The sequence below is a fragment of the Ixodes scapularis genome, unplaced genomic scaffold, assembly GCF_016920785.2.
Source record: "Ixodes scapularis isolate PalLabHiFi unplaced genomic scaffold, ASM1692078v2 PGA_scaffold1__304_contigs__length_218370807, whole genome shotgun sequence".
Lineage (NCBI taxonomy): Eukaryota > Metazoa > Arthropoda > Arachnida > Ixodida > Ixodidae > Ixodes > Ixodes scapularis.
The window spans coordinates 148,202,414-148,214,854 of NW_024609846.1; the positions used below are offsets into that span (position 1 = coordinate 148,202,414).

A 12,441-nucleotide genomic window follows, 5' to 3' on the forward strand; every position below is an offset into this window, starting at 1 on the left:
ACAAATACAACGGAAGTATTTAATCGTCTTCAACTAATTTTAAAAATACATTTTGTTCCCTATAGTTCCACATCTTAGACTTACAACTTTCCCCGGGTAAAAAAGGTTGAGCCCAAATAAAGGTTTAAAATACGTTTATCATAAGATAGGAGAGTAAAACGTCAGGACGCACGATGTATTCAATACAAGACTAATCTAAAAGACTCAACTGAAGCAATATAGCCTTTTCAAACATGTCGTAAATGCGACGTCTAAAAAGTTAGATCAATAAACCAAAACGTCAAGAATTGTGCCCTCCCCGTTCTTTCCTTTCCCTACTTTTTTTTTTTCTTCCATGTTATTGTAAACGAAGCGCAGCAAGTATCGTGCTCTTTGCATATGACTTTCATCGCGAAGAGTGCATATTATTGTATTTCATTACGAAGAACAGTGCCCAAAATTTTATTTGGGCAGTATTTAAGATAAAATATTTAAAATGCAAAATTTAAGGATTTCAATATATGTTAGAAATACATTAGCCAATGTGTAATTAAATAGCAAATCAAAAGTACTCGAAGTATTTTAAATACCTATTTCAATTACTGGTATTTGAAATACTGCCCATCCCATAATGCATGGAGACGGCCTAATCCTTTCAATAGGAACGGCGGCTGGCGCCACCTAGCAAAAGCTTTTAACCTCAGCTATTAACTCCCATTAAATATAAAATTATTATTAATAATAAAAAAATTTTTATAGCGACATCACGGCAATTGTGGCCATCTAGGAGTCACTGCACGAAACTCATGCGTACATGCTTGTTCCACAAAGACTCTATATGTAAAGGTGATTATCAAGGCTCGTGGTGTTGCTGTGTTCAAACGCGCCCGCTTCACACTCAATGGACACGGGATCGAATCCCGAGAACGGCATGCCATCTTTTTTAAGCTATGGGCAATATTGACGACGGACACCCTACGCCCTTGTACGCCAACTACACCATCAACAACGACAGCGGACGTAGTGTGCGGTGATGGGAGGAGTCCATACCAGCTATCATTGTAAACATAGATAAATTCGTCCCTATTGCATCAAGAACTCGCATGAGTATTATGAAAAGAAAACTTATTATCATGGTTGAACAGAACGTGAAAGGTATAAGAGAGATCTAGTAGTATCTAGCAAGGCAATAAAAAAAGCTTTTTAGATATTCTTCATTTTACTGCTTCATTTATGTTTATCAAGATATATGTTCAGATACATAGCAAGTAGACAAATAGTACACTGCAAGGTTTAGGTGATTGCCTTAGCCACATTGCTCTTAAACTACATAATGGTTGCCGTTACGTACCTTTATTTTGTATGCATGAATTGTACGCTATTTTTACCATATCTGCCGCTTGAAGTTCGCCATCTTTCTTCGTTGTACTTTTTTCCAGAACTTCTGGATAAAGAAATATACAATGTATATTAAATTTAATGACATAATTCAAGCACATATTAATATTTCGAATCTTATTATATTTGAATTTATGCCTTCTTAAAGTATGGACTTTCTCGGGCTGTAGCATGGTAGCATGATATCGCACCGTTTAGATAAATAAATTTCCTTACCATGAAGTAGTTTCCGGACGTCAACACGATGAATATACTTGCTGCGTCCTTGTGAATCTAACTGATTCCACCTATTGCAAACGTGCTCATAAAAATTTTTACAAGGCAGTATGGAGTTGTTGATTGTATCTGAAAAACGTTTTCCTGAAATGTTTCAGTTTACATGTGAGATAATATCATTGCAATTTTCCTTAAGGTTAATAAAGATTGGTGTTTATGTGTGCTTTATTTCCACCCACCGCAATATAGTAAAAACTTCTCTGTAAACTAGCCGACATTACTTAGAGTACTCATAACAAACTGTTATTATAGACCTTTGCAAAAAGAGCGCTTTGGCCGCCGCCATTTTGCGAATCGAGCGACCCCTATCAGCCAGAAATTTCTGGCACCCGCCTGAGCTGTGGAAACCCGGTCAGCGTGACTCCCCACCTGCATTTCGCATTCGGAGTTCGCCGGCTTTTCTTGGAAGTTTTTAATTGATTTGCCTGTTCAGGATGCTTACCCTTTGTGTGTTATCTTCCACTGTGAGAACCAAAGAATACCAGGGCTCCTAGACTGCTCGGCCTTCGCAGGAAACGAACGAACAGAGCGAACGCCAAGCAGCCCGCGACACAGGCAGTTCGACGTTCTTGGAGGATTATTTCCGTCGAGATAATCTCCAAAAAGCCTTCCCGGCTGTGTTCCGGGTCTTCGCGAAAAATAGCTGATAGGGTCGGGTCCGGGGTGTGGCGACAGAATAGACACGTTCGTTCATTTCCTTTGGAGCTGTGCAAAAAAGCTGCTGTCTTCTACATCTTCCCCAAAACGCGCCAGATTCCGTCCAAGTGTCGTGAAGTGACTATCGTCGACACTGTATATTGGATATGCTGTGTTATTTGAGACCTTTCTCAAATTCTGTTCGGATAACGCGGCACCGTGCGGTACGTACAATATATGTTGTTCGATTGATGAGACTCATTGAATTTCATGTTGTGGGCGGGGAATATCCATGCATTTCGGATATCCTGTGTGGTCAAATATTTTGACCTATATATATTGACACGGCTGAGTGTACGGTGCCGTCAAACCATGAACATAAAATGAAACAAACATTTCAGTTGCATTTGTTCTGTCGCGCACGGACTCACCAAAACAGCTTTCATTTCTTTGTTTTTGTTCCCAAAAATAGAGCACTGCTTTCTTAAATACCTCTATAAATTGTGTTCGCCACAGAACACAAAATAAAAAAAGAAAACGCGGCAATTTAGCCTCCACCAGCGTCCGGAATTGCGCCTACGCAGGCTGCCACTGCTCACTGACGGGAAACTCCACAGCTCAGCGCAGTCGGGCAACACTGACGTACACTCTCAAAACCAGGGACGCAAGCTATAAATCGCTTCGTTCGAGACTGCCGCTGGAAAGGTCTATAGGCAGGTGCGCTTCCATGAGAACGGTTTTGCCACATGAACATTCCCATACCCATGTAATAAAGTCAGCCATAAACTATTTTAGACACTTGTTTGAACCTGTATGTCAGCTCGTTCTTGGCTAGCCTTGCAATAACCTGAGTTATCGCTTACCCTGGTTAATAAAAATAAAAAAAATAAACTACATCAAAGCTTTTTTATATAAAATGTGTATTGTTCACATTAATTGCAAGACTTTAATTATATTATTCCAAGAACTGGTTTGAGTTTTAGAAATTCTACAATACGCTTTTTTACACGCAAGGTGTTTAGGCATTTGTCAATAACATTACCAGACGCATCTCTCTCTCTCATTTTGTTGGTTTAGAAAAGTGTTCATAATAGTCATGAAATAATCAAATATTTCAATAAAATTACCTTCATACTAGGATCAATTGCGCAAACACGGAATGTGTTCCCGCGGCATTCCTTGAGGCCTGTGGTCAACTCTGCCGGTATATTTACTTCTCTTTTAATTTTCCTTCGATAGAAACTGAGAGACTGAAAGAGATCCGAGCGTGCGATGGACGTCGGAGCAGCGAGCTTTGGATGGAATGATTGATGGGTACACTCACAGCTAACCGCTTTTGTCTCCACGCACTGTTGGAACGCGAACGCCAAAGGCAGGACCCTGGCGTTCGGTGTTCGCGTTTCAACTGTGAGTAGTGACAAAGGCAGCTAACTCTACATCCACCAAAGGTCCCCCTTTTGGCCAATTATTAGATATAAAAAATAAACTTTGACGGAGATGTAGGATTTCGGGTTCGTAAGCATGAGATCGTGGGCTCGATACTCGACCTGGCACGTTTAGAAGTTCGTTCACTGATTTTCAAATTCTTAGTGCTGCCTCTGAATTAACTGTTGTTTTTTGCGCACATTGTCCCCTGAAGCACGTGATACAGATTTCGTAACGGTTTCTTTGAAGTTTTGTCACACCTTCCTCGGAATCCCAGCCCTTATATGCTACCTCTATAAACAAACTTCGAACATATGTACTTTAATCATTATTTGTTTCTTGAATAAATTTTCAGCGTCACTAATCTAAGGAAAAGTGTATGTCTTCCTAGCATTAATCTGTGTTCATAGATTCTAGATAGTTTTGGCGTAACTATTCTCTTAAACATAAGAAAATAAAACAGCGAAAAAAGGTACAAAAAAAGCGACAAATCAACCAGAAAAGAACTCTGTTCTGCCCGGTTTGTAGCTTCGTTTTGTACCTTTTTGTTGCTGTTTTATTTTCTTGTGTTTAACGACAACCCACTAGCCAAGCTCTAAAACCTATTACAGTAACTATTCACTTTTGTTTGCTGTTGGAAACCCATCGCCGACCAATCGCTTTCACTTTAGTTATACGTATATTTCGGCTTCAGAGTTATCGCTGCAAAATGAACTTCATCTTACCCAGCTCTTTGCATGCCGTTTGATTGCATGTATCAAACTTGAAAGCTTCCTTCTCTAAACAAGGAGGAATAAAATAAAATGCATGGCCGTTATATTAATATTTCATAACAGATTCCAGATTTAATTGTAACAAACTGTTTGTAATACCAGTTTTATGAAGTCAGAGAACACAAATAAATACGTGTTGGAGCACGGGGACCTAAAGTGACGTTTGGCATATCACATAAATGCATGGCTTGTAGCTTGGGTTCTACTATCGAGATGGCGACATGCATACGCAGATTTTATTTTTATTTCTTTATGGTATCCGGTGGAACATGAAAGTGATCACTTTATTTAGCACTAAAAAGAAAGGACAGAAGCGACGTATAATAAAATATACCATAACTTCTGCTAAGAAAAACAAACTTATTTTTTAAAGTATATTACAGATATTTGAGCGGTTACGACAAGATGCCAAATCCACATAACGTATCGTTACATCAGTCAGACTTATAGGCGATTTTCGATAACTCTTTATGAAGAAAAGGCGGTCAATGGTGCTCGCGAATACACAATATGAAATTACTTCCCGACGGAAAACTGATCCAATTTTCTCATTGAAAAATTTAGGAAATCACTTCTAATGTTTTATTCAGATAACAATAAGTTCTGCAACTTTGGCATCTGATTCCACAGTGTAGGGTTACTGCGTGAGTCAAACGTATATTTTGTTGCAAGAAGAGACCAGAAACGTTGGTTTCATAACGTGTCGCGCTAGGATTTACACCAGAGGTGCGTGGAAGCACTGCCCCTACTCTATCAAATATTCACTGAACATGCTTGCTTGAATAAAAAGTAAAGCGTAAAAACAGCCGAGAGGCGTAGGGAACATATTAACAGATAACACATCAGTTTTTTTGTTGTTTTTTTTTGTTCTGTTTGTTGTTTTATTCGTTTGAAAAAATGAAATAATGCACTGACAATACACGATATATGAAATTGTTTGAACCTCTGTCAACACTCTGTGCGCTGCCATCTTTGTTAGAAAAAGTTTCATCGGCTGTTTTTTTTTTTTTTTTTTTGTCAATTTTGTAGCGTTGTCAGTAACAATTTTGGCCTACCGCTCTCCGTCATCGATCTACACCCGTACCTGCGAGCTAAGGATTAGTATTTTTTTACGCTCGTCCTTGCGCATGTACGTGCTCGTCGCCCCGCCGGTCAGTAGTATCTCGCTGTAACCAACATCGTGGGCGTAAACTTCAGCTCGAAATTTGGCTTTGATTGCCGGCAAAGGCACGGGCGCGCGGGCGTCTGGTTTTCCAAAGCGCTCTCTCTGCTGGAGTGCTTGTGCGAGCGAAGGATTCTTCAGAACTACGCTTTCGGGCCTTGGTGTTTGCCAGCACCGAAGCCAACTGGTGAGACGGAGCATGTTCTTCGGTGCCCCACTAGATGGCTTTTGGCATTTCGCGTATGGTCTAGTGGTACAGAAAAAGAACGCTTCGCTTCTGTCTGAGGAAGGTCGACTGCTATGGCCGAGGCGGAGGTAAGGAAGTAAGGAATTGACGTTTATAGGAAACCGAAAGCCCTACACGAGTCTATTTATTCACGTTGTCTCCTCGTGCGCCGCCGGTAGCTGGACGCCTGGGCGACCTTCGAAGGAATACCGATAGGGACGATGGGGCTAGTGGTAATTGTGAGGCCGATAAGAAAATATGCAGTGCGGCGTGCTCGGGGCGCTGGAGGTAAGCGATAGCCTAAATCGCTTACCTCTTTTGATGCCCAATCATAAAAGAAGTTTGAACGAGCATATGCACCCACGTGACGTGAACGTCCCCTCTCACATGCGAGTTGGGTGGGCGGTTTTAGGATTTGAAAGTGGCATTGCGATCACTTCCCTGCGGTAGGGTTTTCCTGGGCGAAGCAAGGGCGACGCTGACGAGACGACGGAGGCCCTGTGGTGAAGACGACGGACCGCGTCCGGAATTTTCAATCATCCGAAACTGAAAGAGCGGACGCGGTGCCCGACGTGGCCGCTGTGCTCGCCGGTGTGCTTGTGACCGCTGCGTCCGGTATGTTTTACGAGAGCAACGTGAAGGGAAGACCGACGATACGTGAAAGACGATGATTGGCAGACGATGGATCCCTGCGCGCGGACGAGCCCAACCCCTGAGCAGTTCGAGTAAAGGAAGGTGTGTCGCGTAGCCGGGACCGAGATGGGGTATTGCATCGTTAATGGCTGCAGACACGTTCAGCGAGTAGTTTCGTTTCACTGGCATGCTCTGGAGAATAGCTAAGCTCCTCGTCACTATGAACTTATACGTGGTTCTCTTAGATTTCAGAGAGCAACTGAGCTTTGCAAACGATGGATTTCGACCCTTGGTCTCGACAGTGACAGGATTTCATCAATGCACATCTTTGTTCGCTCCAAACCTAGTGACTTCGAAAGTCATGCAAGGCACACCTGTGCTCCTGCTAAATAAACTTGAGTTTGTTCAACGTTGTTCACGATTAGTATTAATAAAACACCCTTGTCAAACTCAGCTACACGATTCCCAATATTGGTTACCATTCATACCAAAATTACACCCAAATATATTGTGAAGCTGTGTGGGCGCCCCACAAACCTTTTCACGCAGTCTTGCAGAAATAAGTTGCTGTCAAAATTCGCAAGTATAGAAATTTTCATCGATTCAAAACACGTTTCTTAAGTTGAGCGAAAATACGCGCATCACTAGAACGCTGATATTCCATTACACGATGATAACGGAGTGTAAACAAAAAGATATATCCTTGAAATTATTGTGCCTAACACGAGCAAATAAAAGGCAGCGGGCAGATTCAGCGGCAACTATCATGAACTGAACCATGATAAAACCTGGTGCCACTCAATTCATTCATGAAACCATGCACCATTGAAGTGCCAGGTATGTCTCATTTCAGAGAAAAGACTTGGAGAGGAGAATGAGAAAAGGTGAGCTACTTCGGAGGACGGCTTGAGAAAGCTAAGGGACTGACGTCATACCCCCTTCTATTTTTTTTTTTTCTAGTCACCTTGCACTGCACTCTCAGAGGTCGACAGAAGCCTAAGTTACTACCTTAAATTCCGCCATATGTCGGCTGCTACGCCTTCGTTAGCAGACAGACCTCGTAGGTAAGTATTTGAAGCCCTTGACTTCTAACGTTTTACTCGAGTAAGAATGCCCAGTTACGTTTTTATACACAAGTAGCAGCACCTTCAGTCACCCATATCCTGTAAAACCTAAAGCGATAGGTTTAAAACCCTATTTATGCGGTCTTTTCGAACAGCCAACAATCCCTTTGACAAACGAGGTATATGTTTACAGATACTGAACGTTCGACGATGTGTAGTTCATTCCTGCGGTGATAAAAACAACTTTTTGTGCTCCCAATATCCCGGTTATCTTATCCGACACAAGGAGCGAGAAAAAAGATGGACAGTCGAAGCGCATTCCTTGAGTTGTGTATTTGCCGCAGTGTTGTGCATATCTATCTTTTGGCCGTACAAAGTCAAGGCAATTAATACGATAATCATTCAGTTCACTCTGCCAAGTCGCAGAAAAAAATATTCTATGCTCTTGAAGCCAGACGTTTGATAATTATATTATATAGCTATACTTCTTGCAGAGCATCCTCTGTAAAACACAGCGACTGGCGGATACGTTTTTAATTTAAGAAGAAACTTATCCGAGAAAAACGACGGTGTCTGACCAAATACATTATTTTCTTATTTGATTTTTTTTTTATTTATGTAAGTCTCGCATGATTATAGCTTTGTGTTCTTGGGACGTTAAAATGCGCTGATTGCCTTATTGCAATATAAATTAAATCGAAGGTGCTGTCGAAAGCAGCAAGCCTGAGCTGACGGCAGACGTCTGAAGTACATGACATTTAAAAGCGATTAAATCAAACAATCCGTCGGATTGCGACATAATATGTGGCCTCACATCTAAAAACCGGAACAACTGAAACGGAATAAAAGAACTTTGGGGGGTTTAAAACACCGCTTATTAAAAAAGGGCATATAGAGGGCCCAAAGAAGCGACTAGCGATTGTATTTACCTAGACTTACAAGAAAACATTACGTGAAGACGACATTTACAATCCAGGGTGCCTACCTACATTTCAAGAACCTTGGTCAGGCCGTCGGGATCTCGACCAGAACCTAAAACTGCGTAGTAGGAAGCTGCAGACCAGTACTCCGCCTCTAAACCACCGAACCTCATCACTGATTTACGTGGGAGAACAAGATGCAAAACAAGAGAAGAAACAATAACCGGAATAACGCGGGCACTTAGCAAGAAGACAGAGCTGAAACTTTAGAAAGTAGAAGAGGCCGACTAACGTGTTTTACATAGATCTGCTTTCTTGAGCGTTTCACCTCGTCTATCTTGTACTGTACAATATCTTTAAGACATATGCTCGTATATATAAAAGGCACAATATAAACGTAATAAACAAAATAGGTAATTGCCTAAACATCCGGTCCCTATACGTGTTCACTGACTCTGTATTTGCTTAAATGAAGACCTAGCTCAGATCTTTTCTTCACAAAGAAGGCAAGGTATGATAAGAGGGGAGCATTCGGTTTGATTTGATACTAGTTTAAAATATTGTGTATTATGGATGATATTGCAAACGGGTCGAACAGTTAAGTTGAAACCCCAAATAAAAAGCCTTGGAAACATTAGTTACGCTTGCTTAAAAATCAAGCGTACTTCACACATATGACAAATAGCGCAAAACATTCTGTCTACATTATAAACTATTTTAGAACAGCATGCAAAATATTAGTGCCAGTTTTTATTATTAAAATTACGCAAACAGGCATTAGAATAGCACACCTTCGCGACCCAAACCGAAGCCTCTCTCGCTTCTAGCGTTAGCGAGACGCACTTGCAATATTTTTTCTGTACAAGAAGTGCTGCAACCTAATGCATTCAAGATTTTTGTCTTCATTCAAAAATTTAACATTTGTTTTATCTTATATGCTACACCACAATTCGACACCCTTTGGAGTGAGTTTGGGCGGTTACGTTATCTCCGAAACCTATTGGGCGCCTATGACACATAGAGCAACTTCTGGGTTCACAATACGCACAGCAGTGTAAATGCCATTTTATTAAGTGGGCAAAGTGCTTAGGTTCGCTATTTTAAAAGTTTCCATTACCACAAAGGCATGGACTCCGAACGTTTCCGCAAAAGAGGAGTATTATTACTCTCTTGCTAATGCCGGCTACAGCACTTGCAGCGAAAATAAAGGTGATCTGTCTAACGTATACTCCTTCGATAAAGGGAGAACATCTTTGGTTTACACTAACGCCTCACACAGTTGATGCACTCGTTAAACAGGTGCATAAACAAGATCACAAAAACGGATAGGTGTATATTGCATGGCACTGGGATGTTTTTTTTGCTTTTTCACGAACAATGGCCGCACTGAAGAGCTATCTCGTATTTATGTATTTATTTTTTATGATAAAAAACGAAACACATGTTAACTACAATTCTTTTGCTTGGAAATGTTTACATATCAACTCATTATAAACTCCAAACATATTTCACGCTTGGCCCTTTAATATGACTTCTTCGATCGTGGTAGATTTTTCACTTAAGAGACAGCGTAGTCCCCATTATAAGGACCACTAATTATTGGGTTAAATCATTAATTTCAATGTATTACCTTTCTTCTGCCCGAGCCGGCAGTCGATTTCCAATGACACAAGCAGTATGATGAGATAAAACCAAGGTCCCCGTTTACTTGCATTCATTGCTTCAGCAGGAGTTAATCTGAAAAGTATGGTATTTAAGATATTTTTTTATTTTTATATTTTACACAGTTAGAGATAAAAAGGCTGATTTTCCCGTGCTCAATATATACTAACACAGGCAGCGTCACGAGCAACTTTTAGGAGAAAAAACAAACGCCGTGTTCTTCAGGTCTTCCCGAACGTATTCTGATTAGTCTCATAGGGGTTTATCACATTGCAATGAATATAGAGTATCAATGATATTTTACTTTCAAAAAATACAGTCGCACTTTACTACCGTTCAACCTGTTTCCTTTTGTGTTAATACTAAAACACTTCTCTCGAATTCAGTGCGCTGTCTTCCCATAGCATATTTGCACCCCTTCCTCTGGTGAAAATATATACATATAATAACAAAGGAATTCGTGATAAATAAAGCTTAATGTTTTTTTTTTCTTTACTATAATTACCCAGCCGCTGTAAGCAGGCACTACAAACCAGGGTCACGAAGGTGTCCAGCGTCGGTGGCAAAAGGACGGTCAGAAAGACGTGAATTTTGATTTGTCCAAATATGTTGTGGCGCTGATTACTGCATGGGGTGTGTGGGCTGTTCACTGCAGAATGTTTGCAGGGCGTCTACGCGGTTGTGCATAATGTTTTTGCCCAACTTAATCGTTTTTGCAAGAACGTACGAGGTTTATTTTCTTTTGCAATTTAACCTTCCTCAGGTATTCATTTTATTTTTTACGTATCTATCTATTAGGTTGTTTATTTATTAACTACTCGCCTTTCCTTCTAACGTCAGCTGGACATATTTTCGGTTCAACATAAAGCGCGAAGACGTGCAGTTATTTCGGTGGATATTGTCATCGCTCTTTTCTCACGGTTGCAGACAACACAGTTGCCTTCTCTTGTACAAATTACGAAGACTTATTAGCCTTCGTCATATAAACAGGAATGCTCAAAGGTTCGCAACAGATGACTAATTGCTGCACAAAAGGAAGAAAACCATGAAGATGGATAGTTGACCAAGTTAGTAACGTTCATCATATGGGAGATTTCATTTATAATCGTGCAAGAGAATATGACGGGTCCTTAAAAGGTTCCGGGAAAAACATTTTTTGGTCGAAAATGCGCGACTACAAAAGATCTCCAAATTGGAATTATAGAATTTTTTTTTTTTTTGGTTCTTGAGTTTTCGGCTTGCAAAGGGCAGAAGTTAGGTCTTCCGATATTTTCAGTTTTTACGAGCGGCACATTTTGAAGTTTCACAACGTTTAAGATATCTTTTTCAAAATAATATTAATTTTCTACTGCTTTAAGATGAGATATAGAGCACTTGTGGAGCGACGACCTGCCGAGCACGTCAATAAGCGTGCATGGATTTTTTTCTTTCTTCAAACAACTTCCTTTACACAATAGCTACGCTAGGCTTGTTCAAGCCTCCCATTATCTGTCTTTACTATTGGCACTACTGTTTGTCAAACCAAGCGTACGTTCCAAACCTTGTAAAATGAACTGGATTGAAGCAATCACTTCCGATTGCATCGCGCCGCTTCGACGCTTGCTTTCCCTTTTCTGCAATATGTGCGTTTCCCCAAATTCCTTTTTTTTATTTTTTATTTTTTTTATTGAGATATGAGTACCTCCAAGGTTCTCGTAAGCTGCATTGGCCATTTTTCTTGGACAGAAAGTAGGAATGAAAGGTCAATCCACGGGCTGAGCAGGGCATAGACATGCCGCCACTCTTTTTAACATTATGAGTGTCGCATCCCCTTTTTAGATAGCTGTCGTGATTGTTTATTTAGTACAGGCAGGGTCACTATAAACATTAGAAACGACTACCATATGACTACCCATGCACGTTATAGAAAATAAGAAGCTATAGACACCCTGCGATTTCCAGGATGCTGTACCAGAGCTATGGCTCTCGTGCCGCCGCCTTCGAGAGCGGCAGCCCATCCCTTTCCGTTTGCGTCGCTGGCGGGTACTATGGTGTCCATATATCTGATTTCTTATCTCATTTCGTTAGACACAGTTTATTAAAACCAGAAAAGGGAACAACTAAATCTTATCTATTATAATCAAACGTGATCAAACCAGAATTCAGCCTTGAAGACATTAAGAGTCTTTGCCTGTGTGACCCTACCGAGGAGTGGGTTTTGCTGACCAGCAAGGTGTGTCCAAAAGGAGGTGGTTTAACCCTGGCATCGTTGTCAACGACGGAAGACGAATAAATTGAAATAGCCTTG

General features: G+C 40.8%; 1 protein-coding gene across 1 annotated transcript in view; it reads right to left on the reverse strand.

Annotated features, from left to right (window-relative positions):
* The window catches only part of LOC115323868 (neprilysin-11-like), a 138,773-nt gene extending 128,563 nt beyond the window's left edge, over nucleotides 1–10,210 (reverse strand). Inside the window, exons 1-4 of the mRNA XM_029984376.2 lie at nucleotides 10,123–10,210; nucleotides 4,440–4,493; nucleotides 1,594–1,737; nucleotides 1,331–1,423 (exon numbers count right to left, since the gene is read on the reverse strand). Coding sequence (XP_029840236.2) covers nucleotides 1,331–1,423; nucleotides 1,594–1,737; nucleotides 4,440–4,493; nucleotides 10,123–10,210 — 379 coding nt within the window. The remainder of the gene's footprint in view (nucleotides 1–1,330; nucleotides 1,424–1,593; nucleotides 1,738–4,439; nucleotides 4,494–10,122) is intronic.
* Nucleotides 10,211–12,441: the final 2,231 nt, after the last annotated feature.